We start from the raw sequence: 17,876 nt of genomic DNA, 5'->3' as shown, positions 1-17,876 counted from the left end.
CAATTGCAATCTCTCGTTTTCAAGTTCCAATGCCTGACCTCGGGTACATGTACAAACAACCATTTATTTTTATCTTTCTAACTGTTTGCAGACAAACCAGCTATTAGAAATCGACGATGAGGTGTCGAATGTGGTTCGATTGTCTGGTTGATCCATTTCAAAAAGACATTTGTTTGGGATTTACAATTGTTACGATTAATCCAGACAAAGGAAAAGGAAAAACAAACAAACAGGTTGTGTTTTTAAAATATTTATTGCGCAATTTAGATTACTAAAAAAAGCAAACAATGATCATTGGCATTACCTCGTTTTTCAGATGAATCAGTCCTTATTATTCTTTATTTGTGTATCATACCTATAATGATAATAATAATAATGAAAAAGGGAGTTGCGAGCAGTTGTCATCTATCGTCCCTTCAGTTAAAAGCCAATAAATGACGTAAAGGAATATTCTTATTCCCACCACACCCACCACACTACCCATTAGATTAATCTCTCTTCTCTTCTCTCTTTTGATGATAAAAAAGTTTGAGTTCAGATAGTCGTAGAGGTGGTGTTAGTTCAAAATGTCATCATTATTGTATGTTCATCATTCATTAACAAATAAACAACAAATAGATAAATAGATAAATAGATAAATAGATAAATAGATAAATAGATAAATAATAACTAAATTATTTTTATAGAGATAAAAAATATACAAATATGTTAGATAGTGGTAGTTTGTTGGCAGTAGGATTGGTACTAGTTAGCGGTCTACTTGCTTATAGTTGGAAAAGACCTCATCCTTATGGCCAAACAATAGAGGTTGGCGAATCAGTTGAAGGTAGTGGTAGGGCAAGAAGAAATGCTATTTCTCCACACCACCTAGTCAGTGCTGTTGATGAAGATTCTCAACATCCAGTTAAAACACTTTATGATTCAATGATGTATGTTTAAATAGATATCACGTGACATAATAATAATAATAATAATAATACTAAATTAATACTTATTTTCTGTTCTTTTTCTCAGGATATCATGTAAAGAATATAAAGATAGACCATGTTTTGGTAAAAGAAAAGTATTGTCAAATGGAGAATTGGGTGATTGGGAATTTATTTCCTATAATGAATTCAAAAATAGAAGTGAAGCCATCTATCAAGGTTTATGTGAAATTGGTGTTACTCCTGTAATTATTATTATTATTACTATTATTATAAATAATCAATCAATTATATTAATACAATATCTTTTTATTTATTTATTTAATTTTTTCTACTTTAGAAATCAAAAGTTGGAATCTTTAGTCAAAACAGAGTTGAATGGTTAGTTTTACAAGCTGCATGTTTTATGCAATCTGATATCATTGTTTCATTCTATGAAACATTGGGTGTTGAATCATTGGCCTATGTTAGCAGACACGCTGAAATTGAAATTGCCTTTTGTTCAAAGGCCACCATGCAAAAGACCAGGGAAATTGCACTCAGTGTCAATGGACTCAAGACTATTGTCTGCTTTGACGATATCGATGAGCAAGCAAAACAAGAATATGAAAAGGACGGTATCAAGCTACTGTCATTTAGCGAACTCCAAGAAATGGGCAAGGACAAAAAGCACAAGCACACTCCACCCAAACCAGATGATTTGGCCACCATCATGTACACTTCTGGCACAACTGGTGATCCAAAGGGTGTCATGATCACACATTGCAATTTGATTGCTGTCGTCTCCTCTGTCAAGACATTGGCCGAAGTCTTTGAGACTGATTGTCACTACTCTTATTTGCCATATGCTCATATCCTCGAAAGAGTCGTTGTTGCCACTGCCTTCCACTATGGTGCCAAAGTTGGTATCTTTTGTGGTGACACTACCAAAATTCTCACTGAAGTTAAAACTCTCAAACCAACCATCTTTATCGGTGTACCACGTGTCTTTGAAAGAATCAAAACTGGTGTCTTTAAAGAAATCGCTAAAAAGCCTGCCGTCACTCGTGCTCTCTTTTCTTCCTTTTATAAACTTAAACATGTTGCTATTCTTTATGGTATGTAAAAAAAAAAAAAGAATGAAAACAAACTATAATTAATATATTTATTAATTAACATTTCTATTTTATTTTTCTAGGATTTAAATTACCAATTATAGAATCACTTATTAATTTAATTGTTTTCAACAAGTTAAAAGATCAACTTGGTGGAAAGGTTAGAGTGATTCTTAGTGGTGGTGCTCCACTTTCATTGGATACTGAATTATTCTTGAGAGTATGTTTCAGTTGCTCGGTTATTCAAGGTTATGGTTTAACAGAAACCTGTGGTGGTACTGCAGTCAAACTCTTACACGATGAATCATTTGGTAGTTTAGGACCACCTTTAACAGCATGTGAAATTAAACTCGTAGATGTCCCAGAATTAAATTATGTATCCAATGGTAATGGTGATCCAACTGGTGAAGTTTGTATTAGAGGCCCAAGTGTTGCTATTGGTTATTATAAAGATGAAGCAAAAACGTAAGATTAAATAGTATCGTTACGATATAATAATGTTATTAACAATCATTTTTTATTTTGTTTATAGAAAACAAGATTATAAAGATGGATGGTTCCACACTGGAGATATTGGTCGTTGGAACGCAAGTGGCTCACTATCTATCATTGATAGAAAGAAAAATATTTTCAAACTTTCACAAGGAGAATATGTTGCAGTTGAAAAGATTGAAAACAACTTGTCAAAGAGTGAGGAGATTGCTCAAATTTGTGTCTATGGTGACAGTCAAAAGTCATGTTTGATTGCCATTGTTCATCCACACCAAAACAAGGCTGAAGATTGGGCCAAGGCTAATGGTGTTTCAACCAGCAGTTTCAAGGATATCTGTCAGAATCCAAAGTACCATCAATCACTTATCGATGATCTCAACGCCGTTGGACGTAAACAAAAATTGTTTGGCTTTGAAATCCCAAAGAAACTCATTATCATCGATGAAGAGTTTAGTGACAAGAACGACATGATGACTCCATCCTTCAAATTAAAAAGACCTCAAATCAAAGATCGTTACTCTCAAGAAATCAAAAATGCCTACCAAGGATTAGAATAGTTAGTTCTAACACCCCCTATTTTCTTTTATCCTTTTTTTCCATCAACCAATAAATTATTATAATTATTATTATAATTGTTGTTTTAAATAATAATAATAGCTGGTTTCTTCTATTTTGGTTCAATAAATCAATTCCAAACATTAATGTTGGATTGATTTTAACAAATAAGGTATTCCTCTGTCTATTTTATTATCTCTTGACCATAAATTTGATTGATTGATGCCAATATAATCCAATCCCAAACATTATTTATATTTTATATATTCCATTGAACCAAAGAAGAAAGAAGAAGAAATACTATTCCAAAAATAATCTGGAACATGAGAATCTTTTGTTTTCCATATTTACAAAGCGTATTCTTGATGAATTTAAGAGTGTTGGGTATAAAATTCTCTTACTTTGTCATAAAATGATCTATTGTGAGTATTGAATTGTTGTTGTTGATGATTGATCATTAAATTTGCCAATTGATGATAATCAATATCTTGAAGACTAATTGGTTTAAAGGTATTGGAAATATAGGTAGATTGTGGCTGTATAGTACGAAGATAGGAAATCATTAAGCCAGGTGTAACGTTGGGTGGATTTGGTTGTGTAAATTTTCTTAATTTGCCAATATCTTCATTATTGTATAAAGTCCTTTCATTCCATAAACTTAGAATCTATATAGATAACAAAGGAAAAGGGTATTAGTTTATCTTTGTGTTTCAACATTGCCAATGTCTCTTTTCTTTTTTTCTCTTTGTCTCTTTTCTCTTTTTTATCATCATTTTTGTTACACTTGTTCTTGATTGCCTGTACTACTATAGTTGTGCCTTTTGACGATAATATTGATTGATTAATCATACATTTTGAATTTTATCTTTTTGATCCAAATCTAACTTGTAATAAATATTTGAAAGAATTGAAGGAAAGACTTGATAGAATCTCTGTAAATACTCTTCGTTGTTTCCATCCATTTTTCTTATCATACTAAGTAGTAGTAGTAGAAAGGAAGGAGTTAGTCAGAATGACCAACAATAGTTGGGTGATTGGTTTGTTCATCATCATCATACCTGAAATGTAATACATCATTAATTAAATACATGAGGGCTATAATCTTTGATACGGGTATATCAAAAAAGCCAGCAGCTCTCTTTCTTATGAGCTCTACAATCAAATGAGCTTTGTGTTGATTATTCAACATCCAATCTTTTGCTTGCCTTATAGAATCCTCTGATTCATCCAAATTGTGAAGTATATCATTCATTTGACTAATTACTACATTATCATCTTGTAGATTGTAAAGGTTATTATTGTTATTGTTATTATTATTATATTGTTGTTGTTGTTGTTGTAGATCTTGCTGTTGATATTGTTGTTGTTGTTGTAGATCTTGTTGATGATATTGTTGTTGATCTTGTTGATGGTATTGTTGTTGTTGCTGCTGCTGCTGCAGATCTTGCTGCGGGTGATATTGTTGTTGGTTATATTGCTGATCTTGTTGATATTGTTGTTGTTGTTGTTGTTGATTATACATTGAATAATCTATATTAGGTTGTTGTTGTTGTTGTTGTTGATATTGTTGTTGGTTATCATATTGCAGATGTTGATTTTGGTTGTCTCGAGACACCTCCATTGTCGTCATCTCCTGAATAAATTAATACTAAATATTGGCGTAGAGAACAAATGCTATATCATGGTTTTTTTTAAAAAATAATTAAATAATATTACTTTATTTGTTTGAACACCACACTCTACCTTAATAGGGAATAGTATATTTGTAATCATGATTTCACGATTTTTAAAATAAATAATGATATCACTTGTGATGTCACTTGAGTTGGAAATATTGATACGATAATCAATATTAATTTATTTACATATTTTTCTTTTCCTGACCTCTTGGCAATCGGTTTAGTATCCCTTGAGAGTATTCATTAAAATTAAAAGATACCTTGTTATTGGTATTATTATTATTATTATTATTATTATTATTATTATTATTATTATTATTATTGGTGTTGGTTGAATGATCCTTTTTTAAATGCATGTAATCCAATGCAGAATGTCTTGCTTTATAAAGTGCTTCAGTTTCCCTTGTTTCCAACAAACTACCGCTTATAGATGATGATGGAAATTCATCTTCACCTTCCTCTCCATTTATTTCCTCTTCCTCATCGTCACTCGAATATTGGTTTCCAAAACCAAATTCTTCTTCGCCATCTTCCTCCTCTTCATCTTGACCATCTTTCTCCACTTCTTCCTCTCCATCTTCCTCTTCTTGTTGTTGATGCTGATATGAATTAGCATATTTAATCTTTTTTAAATATTTAACCATTTCATATTCAGACATTTCACTATAATCCTCTAATCGATAATCTCTCTTTTTAAATCTTTCTTCATTGTTGGATCATCGTTTAGCTGCTTTGTATTATTGTCATTATTTCCAATCTTGTTAAAGAATGATCTAATATCATTTGGTGATTTGGTTGTTATGATCTTCTTTGACGAAGTTGTAGTAGTCTCCGTAGTAGAGGAAGAAGAGATATTATTATTATTATTATCATTGACAAGAGAATATAAACTCTCATCCAATCTATTTAACTTTGAACATGAATCAAGAATCCAATCTGGATGAACATAGTGTAGGTGTACATCCCTATTACCACCACTATTATTTGTAGAAGAAGAAGAAGTAGTATTATTAATACTTTTCCTTTTCTTCTTTTTTTGTCTATTCTTTTTGATTTGTTGTATCTTTGGCATTGAGAGTATTGAAGCAATGACATGAGTACAAGAACTTGAAAAGTAATGGCTATAGCCACCACCATGCATCAATACCAATCTTCGTAGATGAATCAGTGATACAGAGTCTGTGTGACCGTCGAAATAGACCTTTACGCCATCAAAGATGTCTGAGACTCGTTGCTCTGCCTTTGCATATCGATCTTTTGCAGCAGTCTCACTATTGTAGACTCTTTGTTTAAAGAATTGGTTGGTAGACTGTTTGTCAAAGGGCACTGGCACCTCAACGTCTTCCATTCCTATCCTATCCTATCCTATATATTGAGACTGTGACCGTTAAGAATGAACCACAATAAAAAAAAAATTAACACTATAATAACCAAAATTTAAATTTACTGTCACCAAGGTTGATTTCCGATACCAATTCATCTCTTTTGTTGTTGAAAAATAAATTAAAATACTTTAATTTTAGTTTTAAACCAAAGGAGATATTTTATTGATAAACGTCAGAATATATAAAAATAAAGTGTGTGTACTCTTACTTATCATCATCATCTCATCTGAGATAAGTTTAATTGATGAGATAAAGGTTGTGGGTTGGAAAGTTGGACTATATATCTGAATTGAGGGTGATTGGTAAAGTTTTTATCAAAATGGGGGGATGATACCGGTGGTTGTATGTTTGATTGGTCAATAATAGAAAACGAACTTCAATTTTAAGCTAGTTTTCCATTGCTGACGCAGCTGCTCAAATTTTATTTTTTAATTTTTTTTTGACCACACAGCTTGAGCATCACCATCAAAAGTCTGTACTTTTTTTTTTTTAATCTTTGTTATTTTCTTGTTTATATATAAATACATATAATAATTTACAAAATGAGATTAGCACCATTAATCTTTTTGGTATTGTTCTTGGTTGGATTATCCTCCGCTAAGATTTATTTCAGCGAAACCTTTGACAGTAAGTTTAGAAAGAAAGCAAGCAAGATAGGAGATGAGATCATTACCATGGTCAATCTTCAGATCTGCAATCAATCAAATACAAAACAAAAAAAGAATTAGATTACTAATTGTAAACCTCCACCTCTTTCTTTCATTCTTTCTATTATCTTTTTACTTTTACAGAGGAGTGGGAATCAAGATGGGTTGAATCTAGCTTCAAAAAGGAAGAAGGAAAGGCTGGCAAGTTTATCCAAACCGCTGGTAAGTGGTTCGGTGATGCTGAAGATGGTAAGGGTATCCAAACCTCTGAAGACGCCAAGTTCTACGCTCTCTCTGCCAAGTTCCCACAATCATTCTCCAACAAGGACAAGGAATTAGTCGTCCAATTCACCGTCAAGCACGAGCAACGTATCGACTGTGGTGGTGCTTACATCAAGCTCCTCCCAGACACCCTCGACCAAGCCAACTTTGGTGGTGACAGCCCATACTACATTATGTTTGGCCCAGATATCTGCGGTATGTCCAAGAAGACTCACCTCATCTTTAACTACAACGACAAGAACCACCTCATCAAGAAGGAGTTAAAGGTTGAATCCGACCAATTGTCCCATCAATACACCTTGATCTTGAAGCCAGACAACACCTACTCTGTCTTGATCGACAACAAGGAGATCCAATCTGGTTCCCTCGTCGAAGACTGGGACTTCCTTGCCGCCAAGGAAATCAAGGATCCAAAGCAATCCAAGCCAGTTGACTGGGTCGATGTCAAGGAAATCGACGACCCAGAAGATGTCAAGCCAGCCGACTATGACACCATCCCAGCCACCATTGTCGACCCAGAAGCCACCAAGCCAGAAGATTGGGAAGACGAAGACGACGGAGAATGGGAAGCCCCAACCATCGCCAACCCAGAGTTCCAAGGTGCCTGGAAGGCCAAGAAGATCCCCAACCCAGCCTACAAGGGAGAATGGGTCCACCCATTGATTGCCAACCCAGACTACAAGGAAGACAAGAACATCTACTTGTTTGACAAGATTGGAGCTGCTGGTTTTGAAATCTGGCAAGTAAAGGCCGGTACCATCTTTGACAACATCATCGTCACCGACTCTGTCGAAGAGGCCAAGAAGTTCTCTGAAGAGCACTTTGAAAAGAACGTCGAAGGTGAAAAGAAGATGTTTGACGACGAAGAAGCCAAGCGTCAAGAAGAGGAAAAGAAGAAGATCGAAGAAGCCAAGAAGGCTCAACCAGCTGCTGAAGACGCCCAAGAATCTGAAACTGATGCCGAAGAAGAGCCAGTTGTTGTCACCACCAACACCAACGAAGAAAAGAAGGTCAAAAAGGACGTCCATGACGAACTCTAAAAATGACCATTGGAAACAACAATTTTAGTACCCTTTTTAAAATATATATATATGATTCTTAAATAAATTAAAGAAAAAAAATATATATAAAAATATACATGTTATTATAATCTCAAAAACTAAACAAAACAGAGTTATTATTATTATTATTTTGATTGTACATAATTAATTTTATTTGTTTGTATTTGTTAATTAACCCCAAAAATCGTCTTCATCATTGGAATGATTTGGATTGTCCAAGATCATGCCACCTTCAAAATCATCCAATAAATTATATTTACCATTTCCATTGGAACTACTTGGTTTAGGAAGTATCATTGCTGATGGTCTTGATTTACCTCTGAATGATCCAGATGGTGGTAATGGTAAATCATTATTTGACATTAGAGAAGGAGGTGGACTGGTTGGTAATGGTTTCATAAATGATGATGATGAGGATGAGGATGTGGATGACGGTTCAAGTGGTGATAATGGAGGTGGAACATCAGAAGATGATTTTAATGATTTAGGTGTTGGTGGTTTGTTTAAAGGTAATGGTAGTTGGTAAGGTTGTTGTTGTTGTTGTTGTTGTTGTTGTTGTTGTTGTGGTTGTTGTTGTAGTGGTGGAGAAGTAAACATGACAGTTGATCTTGGTTTGGCTGGTAAAGGTGGTGGTTGTTGATTGTAGGATGTTATCAACATTGACATTCGATTTGATATATTTTTGGGTGGTTTACTAAATGGTTCATTTGATGGTGGTGATGGTGGTGAAGTTGGTGATGGCGATGATGATATTGCAGGTGGAGGAATTTGAGATCCAGAGTTGGAAAGTCTCTTTGGTACTACAGGTGTTGTTGGACTATTACTATTATTATTATTACTATTAATATTGTTTGTGGTCATTGGTGTTAATTTTGATGTTGAATTTGACAATCTATTAGTCTTTGTATTATTATTATTATTATTACTTGAAGAAGGAGATGATGGAGAATTAAAATTTAATACAACTGGTTTGTTTGGTAATGATGGTGGAAGTACAGATTGTCTTGATCCAGGTGTATTGTTGGACAAAATAACAGATATTGGTCTAGGTGTTATTGGTGTGGGAGCTTGGGAAACTGGTTGAGGTGGTGATGATGATACTGATATTGATGAGAGTACTGGAATAACAATTTGAATTTCATCATCATTGAATAATAATTTATAATTTTTGATCATAAAGTCGACAGTTCCATTTGAGTTTGATATTGACCCCATATCCAACTTTTGAGGATAGAGTATATTGGGAGCCAAGACAACTGATAGATTACTAGTTGTCATTCTATTTTCCTTTGAACGTTGAGCAATTTTGTAGAGTAGTTTGATGAGTAGTTTAAATATTTGGAGATTAGTGTTGGGGAGTGTCGAGAGAATAGCCTTTAGCTTGACGGCCGTGGCTTGGATATTGGCCGTTTCCTCCTCTTCGGAGGAGCCAGCCTTGTGGTTAAAGATGACACATTGACAAAGCGGAGCAAATAGCTCGTAGGTGAGCAGTGGAGTTGGCAGCTCTCGAAGGAACGACTTTAAAAAGTTGGTGACAATGTGTGGGTCGTCCACCTCGTCAAATGAGTCGAGTGAGCCGTTGTTGGCGGCCGTCTTGAACTCGTTCAACTCTCTTTGGTTGGCCGACACTCTAAATATGCCTTCAACAGCCAACACCTTGTCGTCCATAAGATACTTGATTGCGTGGAGGATGATGGTGGGGATAGCAACACCGTCACGTGTCGCCAACTTTTCCAAACTCATTCCAAACATCTTTTTGGCACTACCCACGCTGAATCGTGCCACGTTGGGTTGCGCGGATCCCGGTACGCATCGAGCGTCCGCTTCATACTGAGCAATACGTTCGGCTGACGGCGAACTGTTGAATAGTATCTCTTCGCCACGCTTCTTTTTCTTCTCCACAACTTGTTGTCTTAGTTTGGCAGTCGACTGTTTTTGTCGCTCCAAGTTGGGCAAGACAGAGTTTATAATGTCCAATGACTTTTGGAAATACTCTTGGTGACCCTTGACATAGTCGTAGATATGGTCGATACTGTCGATTGTATTCTTGTCGATAATATCCTCCAATATGTTGAGCGAGTCAACTGCCACGTCGGAAAACTCTTGCGTAGCAATATGCAAATCATTCTCTGCGTCTTGTAGTCTCTCGGCCGATATATTTGGTTTCTTTCTCATTGCCTTGTAACTCTCTGATGCAGCGTCAAAAGTCACTCTCGATTTATCATATCTCGACTTGACCATTGTCGATTCCTTTAATTCATTCTTCATAAAATCTTGCCATGGATTTATCAATGTATTATTATTTGATATGTCCTAAATCAAAAAAGTTAAGATTAATAATCATATGTGACTATCACAATCAATAATCATATGATACTACATACCAATCTTGAACGAGATACTTCCAATTGATTTAACATATCTCCAATGATGGTAAATGAAGGTCCGAGGATAGTAGAGGATTGCATGAGTGTCTCTGAATCTTGCATCAACACATTACCAAGCTCTGTAAAGTAGTCTGCCATTGAACTATTGTCATTGATGAATTGTTGGTGATCCTTTGATTGTTTTTGTAGTCGAGCTACAATCTCTTTTAAACTTGTCTTGATATCTGTCAATGACTTGTTCTTGATTCTAAAGTCGGGCAACTCTGTCAAAGGATCTCTCTGACCAAACTTTTCTCGCACCGATACCTTTGCTTCAACAATCGCTTTGTTAAACTTTTTCATCCTCTCTCACTCTCTCTCTCTCTCTCTCTTTCCTTTCTAGTAGTTGAATGATGTATATAAATAGATAGAGGATTGAATGAATGATTTTAAAAAAAACTATAATTATATGATGGTTTAAGACACATTGTTTTACAAAGTGATCGAAATCTTGGTATGTCATGATTCGAATAAAAAAAAATCGTTAGCCACTTTGTAAGTTTGGATAACCAAAATCAATATAATGGGGATCATCGATCATTGAGATTATCAAAGTATCAATCAAAACAAAAGGATGATTTGGACTTGATTGACCACTTGTCCAACTTACTAGGGTCTGTAATTGGTTTCTGAACCGTCCCGTTTCCCGAAAATGAAGAGTTTGAAATAAAATAAAAAGGAAGGGTTTCTAAGATCAGATAGATTGCTTGGACTAGATTAGCCACTCGTCCAAGAAGTGGTTTCTTCTTCGAGGTGAAATTTGAATTTAAGGAGTTAAATTTTACTGGAGTCTGTAATGGTTTCTGAACCGTCCCGTTTCCCGAAAATGTATAGGTTTATCCTAATAATATAACTTGTATTTATTAAAAACTTTTACATCCTTATGGGATGATCAATGAAAATTAATATTTGGTTGGACAAGTTTGGAAACAATAAACGAAATCTACTTGAAAAATCGATTTAAATGGATTGGGAATCTTTAAAGAATAGGGTTGGTGATTTTTATTTTTTTATAATATATCTTTTTTTGGACTCTTGGAAAATATACAATTAATTAATTAATTAATTTATTTTAATAAAAATAAATATATATTTATTATTTATTTTTTTTGCTTGGAGTTGATTGATTTTTTATGCTTTAAAAAGTTTATAATAAATACGAAGGAATTCACGAGAGTAGTGATCTGCAATGTAGGTTGGTTCTGGGAGGTTGTGGGTCTTGGTGGTTTGTTCGTAAACTTGGAGAGCAGTGTAAGCATCGATTTTATGACCGGGTGAAATGTACAAACGTTCATTTTCATTGTTGTATGTACAGTAACCTAAGAGTTCGTTGGTTTGGTCACTTTTCATTTGGACTGCTTCTCCTAGAGTTGCATAGTCAAATTGTTCGTCCAAGTACTCTTCGGTGATACCGTGGCATACTAAGAGGTTTTTGGCAACACCCAAAGTTGGACAATCAATGAGAATACCGAGGTGACAGGCCAACCCCATACCTCTCATATGATTGACTCCATTACCGTCAACCACCATAATATCTGGTGTAAATTGTGGATGTGTTCTCTTTAGACTCTGCCACAATGCAACGAGATGATCCACTTCTCTCATGGCAAGGTAACCTGCAATATATGGTTGAGTGAGTTTGATCATCTTGTAAGACTCGTATACAACTTTGAGAGATGGGTATTCCATGACGACAATGGATGCACAAGCATCAATCTTGTTTCCCTTGGCAAACGAGATATCAGAACCTGCCACATACTTTATATTCAATTGTCCATTTGGTAGTTTTTTTACTCTGTTGGTTTTATCCAATTTTGATAATAATTGTATTTGTTCACTAATCAATTAGAAAATAAAAAGTAATAAGTATAAAGGAACACGATTTGATTTGGTTGACTATATATATTTACTTTTTCCAAATGTTTTTTTGATTTATCATTGCTTGACCAAATAGTTCGGTTGGACGTCCATTGTTATCTCTTTCCTTGGTCCAATTTGATAAATCAACTTGTAAAGTACTATCTGGAGCATTGGCTTTAAATACAATACTCTTTCCATTATTATAAATTGTAGTTGTTTCATAATTTTTTGATACAACAGCAGGCGCAACAACAACTGGTTTTGGTTGAGCAGCTGCTGCTGGTTTTGAATTCATAAACATTGATAAGAATGTTGGTGCTTCAGCTGCAACTGGTTTTGGTTCAGCTGCAACTGGTTTTGGATTGGTAAACATTGATAAGAATGTTGGTGCATTATTATTATTATTATTGGTGGTTGTTGTGGTAGTTGATTTATTATTATTATTATTAGTATTATTATTATTTCTTTTATTATTATTATTATTATTATTATTATTCTTTGGAGCAGTTTTAGCAGCAACTTTAGTATTATAATTATTATTGTTATTGTTATTGTTATTATAATTATCATCTAAATCAAGATTCTTTTCAAAATCATGAGTTAATACTGGAATTTCCTTTTCTTCTTCTTCCATTGGCGTTGGAGTTGGGGTTGGAGTAGAGTAAGTAGAAGGGTTGTAGGTGCTACCACCATAGGTAGTAGATCCATAATAGTTTGAATAATCATCATTGTTGGTGAAACCAGATGGTGCGTTATCGTTAAAGTAACTACTATTACTGTTATTGTAACTGTTATCAACGTTATAGGTACGATTGTCATCGTCTGTAAAGGATACATCATACTCTTCCGATTGGTCATCGTTGGAAGGTTGTTGAGCAGAGTATTTGTTGGTTGGATCAATATTGGCATGATGTTGAGCCAAGATATCCTTCTTTCTTGTATCATATTCATATTGAGAGATGTAACATGCAGCCAACAAAGCATCAATCTTTTGTATTTCTTCGTCAACGATACCAGTCATTTTTCTTTTACTTTAATAAATATTAATATTAAATTAGATTAAAGGTTGGGTTGGGTTTAAGTGTGTGTATAGTTAGTTATATATCTTTAGTGATTATTACTATAACTTTGTTTGGTCAGTAGTTGATTGTATAAACAATCGACTCTACTACATTTTTCACAAGGCAAAAGTCTAAATGATAATTTCATGAGAATCATAAAAAAATGAGAATGCTTGAAATCAGATATTATTATGATTCATTGCTGAAAGTTGTTCAGACGAACTACTAGTATCGAGACGAAGAAGATATACAACAACAACAACAAAGTAGTGGATGATAGATTTACAGGTGACGAGGAGTAGTATAAAGAGTATACTCTTTACTATCCTCGTATTACTTATATTGTCATCATCATCTGCGACGACTACGACAGAGAAGAATGATGATCACGAGTTGTTGTTTATGCAATGGGCGAGACACCATAATCGATACTACTCTAATAAAGAGTTTACATATCGATTCAATACATTTATAGATAACTATCAGTTTGTTAGTAGATGGAATGATGGTGCAGACCACTCTTCATCTTCATCGACTATATTGGCAATCAACCAATTTGCAGATCTATCAAACCAAGAATTCAATCATTTATACGAACAACAAAAAATACCATCATCAACATCACTTCAACTAATTGACACTACTACTCTTGACAACGAAAACGACAACGACAACGACAACAATCTTTATACAACTTTACTAACGCAATCTTTCGTATGGGTTGATGGATCTAAAAGATCATTCCAATTTTACTCGTCTGGTGTATACTATGATACATCTTGTTCTAGTAATCCTAAAGATGCACATTTTATCCTATATCTATTGGATGAAAACAATCAACATCAACTACTAAATGAAAATAATGATAATAATAATATTGATAATAAGAATGATAATAATTCAAATTCATCAGCAGAGACTGGGTCATCTCAATTTTCATCATCGCCAACTTCAACTTCTTCTTCAGGCTCCTCTTCTGCATCTTCTTCATCTGCCACTTCATTACCAATTGGTAGTGGAGAGTCTAGTATAACAAGTGGATCTGGATCGTCTTCATCGACATCTAGTTCAAGTGGATCTGGAACTGCAAGTGAAAGTGGGTTCTCTGGAAAGTCGAGTATTGGAACAAGTACATCAACTGGAGGAAACACTGATACATCATCATCAGCATCCTCTTCTGCATCATCAACTGGGTCTTCATCTGGGTATTCAGGATCATCAAGTGGTGTAACTGGAGCCTTTTCAGGAACACTATCATCAACTGGTGGAAATGATGGAAATTCATCTTCAACTTCAACTCCAACAGGTACACCTAGTGGTAGTGGTAGTGGTGCTGGTGCTAGTAGTAGTGGTAGAAATGCTATTGATATTATAATGTATCATAGAACTCCGCTCTCCAAGTCCTCTTCCTCCTCCCCCTCCTCCTCTTCCACATCTTCATTTGTCCAAAATAATGATCAAAACGATAATAACAAATACTGGATATTAAAAGCAAACTTTGTAAATAGAATAACTAAAAATGATGACACCAATGGATGGGGTATCAACAACAACAATATCAATAATAATAATATAGATATCAATAATAATAATAATAATGGTATAATATATTTATCAAAACAAATTAATATTTATAAATAATAAATATTATTTAATTCATTTCATTTATTACCCTTTTTAAATAGAACCAATGCCGCTGCAGCAATACAAGTTAAACATGTAAATGATATTAAAAGAGTTTGACCAAGATGATGATGATTGTTGAAATAGTCTGTTGATTTTTCCATCATTGTTAATTGTCTATAAGTTTGGTTGAATTCAATTTGTGCAATACGATATATTTCCAACGCCGATTCATTGGTAGATATGAATGGAATAACCAAATAATCACCTCGATGAACAATCATTGGTTGATTCCATCTTGCAGTGATATAAAAACTAGATGGAAATGATGAATCTACTTTGATTGCTTTGACTCTACAAAGTGTTGTTGGTATCCATCCTCGATGATTACTAGAATACCGATACTTTTTGCAAAAGATAGAGTCTGGTACAATATAACTTTCGTGTGCCAGTGTGTCACGGTTGGTCACCACCCAATCAGTATCTGATGTAGCCACATTACTAGTCTCTACGCCATCCATTGTCACAGTCACAACGGTTTCATTTAGTATAGCTCTTCTTGCATGCACGACCATTGATTTCTGATACACCACTCCATCCTCTTGAATCTTTTGGTAATAACTATCCAATAGTTGAGATTGTGATTGAGATGATGATGATTGTAATATTATTACTTGATTGTCTACAGCACCGATACCTCCTCCTCCGACTCCTTTAGATGACATGACATGAGATGAAACCCTCTCGAACGAGCAACCACAGCATTCAAAAGAAGAAGATAAAATATCTTCTATCTATTCCCTTTAAAGAATTTATTCTTTCTTTCTTTCTTTCTTTCTTTTGTGCAAAGGGAGAGGGTGTCTTCTTGTGTATCGAACGTTCGAATGCCGAGTGATCGATAAAAATAAATTAAAGAAGTTTGATAAAAATCAAAGTAGCGGGGATTTGTTATGATGTCCCCCTCCTTCTTGATGTCATCAAGCGACGCGCATGTTTCGACCGCCTCCCAAAGCTTCATCCATCTTGAGGTGATCAACATAATAATAATAATAAAAAAAAACAAAAAAAATTCAAAAAAAAAGAAATAAGGAGGAGGAGGGTGTTTGTTGGAAGCTTGTCCCACTTTACTTTTTGCTAGTATTAGTATAACATAACAACTACTACTATTGTAGATAATACAAAACACATAAACCATCCATTCAATTCAATCAATTCAATATAATTAAATTAATTTATTATTTTAGATCTATCTTACTACTGCTGAAGACGAAATAGCAAAGCATAGCAAATATTTCATTCCATTCATTCGTTTCATAGCATTCAAAACAAACAACATCTTTTATAATTTTAGAATCTATCTTTGAGATATTATTACAACCAAAGCAAAGAAGAATAATCATTTTACAACTCAACTCACTCTTTCTTCTTACAAACAAACAAAACAAAATCAAGATATTATCATATATTCAATTAATTCAAGCAATAGGTTCCATTCATTCATTCTATAAATAACAGACACGTATCTTTATCTATTATATATCTTTTTCAACATATTAAGCAATCGTCTATATATATAGTACTCTAAAAGAAACAATTACTTTTACTTTATATATAAAGAATTACCTTTTTTTTCATCTATTATCAATCTATATAAACTATTTATACATACAATATATATATATACATTAAGAAATGCCGGTTAAACAGAGAAAAATATGTGTTATGGGCTTTAGAGCTGTTGGTAAGTTTAAACAAGATAGACCATGTGATGATATTATGATGGATCATCATAGAATCATTGTAATAATATTTTATTTGTAATTAACTCTTTTAATTGAATCCCTTCAAACACACCACAAATATATATTATAATATATAAATATACAGGCAAATCAACTATAACTATACAATATGTAGATAATCATTGTCCTGAAACTTATAATCCAACAATCGAAAATACTTTTCAAAAGGTCATTAAACATAATGGCAACGAATATTCCACAGAAATTATAGATACTGCGGGTCAAGTAGGTTTATCATATGACATATGACATTGATTGAATCATGTGATTTATATACTTACTCATACATATATATTAACAACATTTTATTTATTACCAAAAGGATGAATATTCAATTCTACAGAAACAATATACAATTGGAATTCATGGATATATTTTAGTGTACAGTGTAACTTCAGCATCATCGCTAGAGGTAGTAAAGGTTCTAAACGATAAGATTTTAAATGCCTTGGGTACAGAAAAGATTCCCAGAGTTTTGGTTGGAAATAAGAGAGATTTAGAAAATGAAAGAGTCATAAGCAAAGAAGGTGGTCAAAGTTTAGCCAATGAATGGGAATGTGCTTTTGTAGAGTGTTCAGGGAAGAATAATAGCAATGTTGGTAAGTAATAGACTAAAGATCTTTATTAGTTTAAAAGGGAGGGGAATCCCCCTTTAAACCACCATATATACAACACTGTTGATATTAATATATATGTCCATCTTTCTCAATATCCATCATTATCTCTATCTATAGATGAAGTATTTAAACAGATTTTAGCAGAAATTGATAAAAGTCAACTCCCAGAACAACCTCAAAAAGAGGGATGTATATTGATGTAAAGAAATCCAAACCAATAAACTTTAAACATCCTCCTCCCCTTTTTTTTTAATAATAATAATATGTAGATCTTTTTTCGTGGTATATATCACCATTATTACTATAATTTATTTAATTTAAGTTTTGTCTTCATGAAGAACTCTTTTAGTTTGACGTATTTTCAGC

At 33.7% G+C, this 17,876-nt stretch overlaps 8 protein-coding genes across 8 annotated transcripts; 4 read left to right on the top strand and 4 right to left on the bottom strand.

Annotated features, from left to right (window-relative positions):
- Positions 1-566: 566 nt before the first annotated feature.
- Positions 567-3,069, top strand: fcsB (fatty acyl-CoA synthetase; the record flags this gene model as incomplete). The annotated part of the gene is made up of 7 exons (XM_004358913.1): positions 567-580; positions 687-929; positions 1,015-1,171; positions 1,267-1,543; positions 1,622-2,023; positions 2,104-2,485; positions 2,553-3,069. 7 exons carry the CDS (start codon positions 567-569, stop codon positions 3,067-3,069), a joined length of 1,992 nt encoding a protein of 663 aa, XP_004358970.1.
- A 369-nt stretch (positions 3,070-3,438) lies between these two features.
- Positions 3,439-6,094, bottom strand: DFA_00994 (uncharacterized protein; the record flags this gene model as incomplete). The annotated part of the gene is made up of 5 exons (XM_004358912.1): positions 3,439-3,732; positions 3,919-4,042; positions 4,126-4,700; positions 5,007-5,449; positions 5,638-6,094. 5 exons carry the CDS (start codon positions 6,092-6,094, stop codon positions 3,439-3,441), a joined length of 1,893 nt encoding a protein of 630 aa, XP_004358969.1.
- Positions 6,095-6,673: 579 nt separating this feature from the next.
- Positions 6,674-8,100, top strand: crtA (calreticulin; the record flags this gene model as incomplete). The annotated part of the gene is made up of 2 exons (XM_004358911.1): positions 6,674-6,758; positions 6,923-8,100. The coding sequence occupies 2 exons, from the start codon at positions 6,674-6,676 to the stop codon at positions 8,098-8,100; spliced, it is 1,263 nt and encodes a 420-aa protein (XP_004358968.1).
- Positions 8,101-8,292: 192 nt separating this feature from the next.
- Positions 8,293-10,850, bottom strand: gacR (RhoGAP domain-containing protein; the record flags this gene model as incomplete). Its single annotated transcript, XM_004358910.1, has 2 exons — positions 8,293-10,434; positions 10,506-10,850. 2 exons carry the CDS (start codon positions 10,848-10,850, stop codon positions 8,293-8,295), a joined length of 2,487 nt encoding a protein of 828 aa, XP_004358967.1.
- An 828-nt stretch (positions 10,851-11,678) lies between these two features.
- DFA_00991 (putative endonuclease V) lies at positions 11,679-13,428 on the bottom strand (the record flags this gene model as incomplete). Its single annotated transcript, XM_004358909.1, has 2 exons — positions 11,679-12,384; positions 12,458-13,428. 2 exons carry the CDS (start codon positions 13,426-13,428, stop codon positions 11,679-11,681), a joined length of 1,677 nt encoding a protein of 558 aa, XP_004358966.1.
- Positions 13,429-13,631: 203 nt separating this feature from the next.
- On the top strand, positions 13,632-15,054 carry DFA_00990 (uncharacterized protein; the record flags this gene model as incomplete). Its single annotated transcript, XM_004358908.1, has 3 exons — positions 13,632-13,676; positions 13,757-14,844; positions 15,045-15,054. The coding sequence occupies 3 exons, from the start codon at positions 13,632-13,634 to the stop codon at positions 15,052-15,054; spliced, it is 1,143 nt and encodes a 380-aa protein (XP_004358965.1).
- A 75-nt stretch (positions 15,055-15,129) lies between these two features.
- Positions 15,130-15,816, bottom strand: DFA_00989 (uncharacterized protein; the record flags this gene model as incomplete). Its single annotated transcript, XM_004358907.1, has 1 exon — positions 15,130-15,816. The coding sequence occupies one exon, from the start codon at positions 15,814-15,816 to the stop codon at positions 15,130-15,132; it is 687 nt and encodes a 228-aa protein (XP_004358964.1).
- A 967-nt stretch (positions 15,817-16,783) lies between these two features.
- Positions 16,784-17,846, top strand: rheb (Ras GTPase; the record flags this gene model as incomplete). Its single annotated transcript, XM_004358906.1, has 5 exons — positions 16,784-16,832; positions 16,979-17,118; positions 17,216-17,492; positions 17,628-17,699; positions 17,833-17,846. The coding sequence occupies 5 exons, from the start codon at positions 16,784-16,786 to the stop codon at positions 17,844-17,846; spliced, it is 552 nt and encodes a 183-aa protein (XP_004358963.1).
- Between the last annotated feature and the right edge of the window lie 30 nt (positions 17,847-17,876).

This window comes from Cavenderia fasciculata (genome assembly GCF_000203815.1).
Source record: "Cavenderia fasciculata unplaced genomic scaffold Scf_Dfasci-F-a-25c12.r2-5, whole genome shotgun sequence".
Lineage (NCBI taxonomy): Eukaryota > Evosea > Eumycetozoa > Acytosteliales > Cavenderiaceae > Cavenderia > Cavenderia fasciculata.
This window is presented reverse-complemented; position numbering and strand designations above follow the sequence as displayed.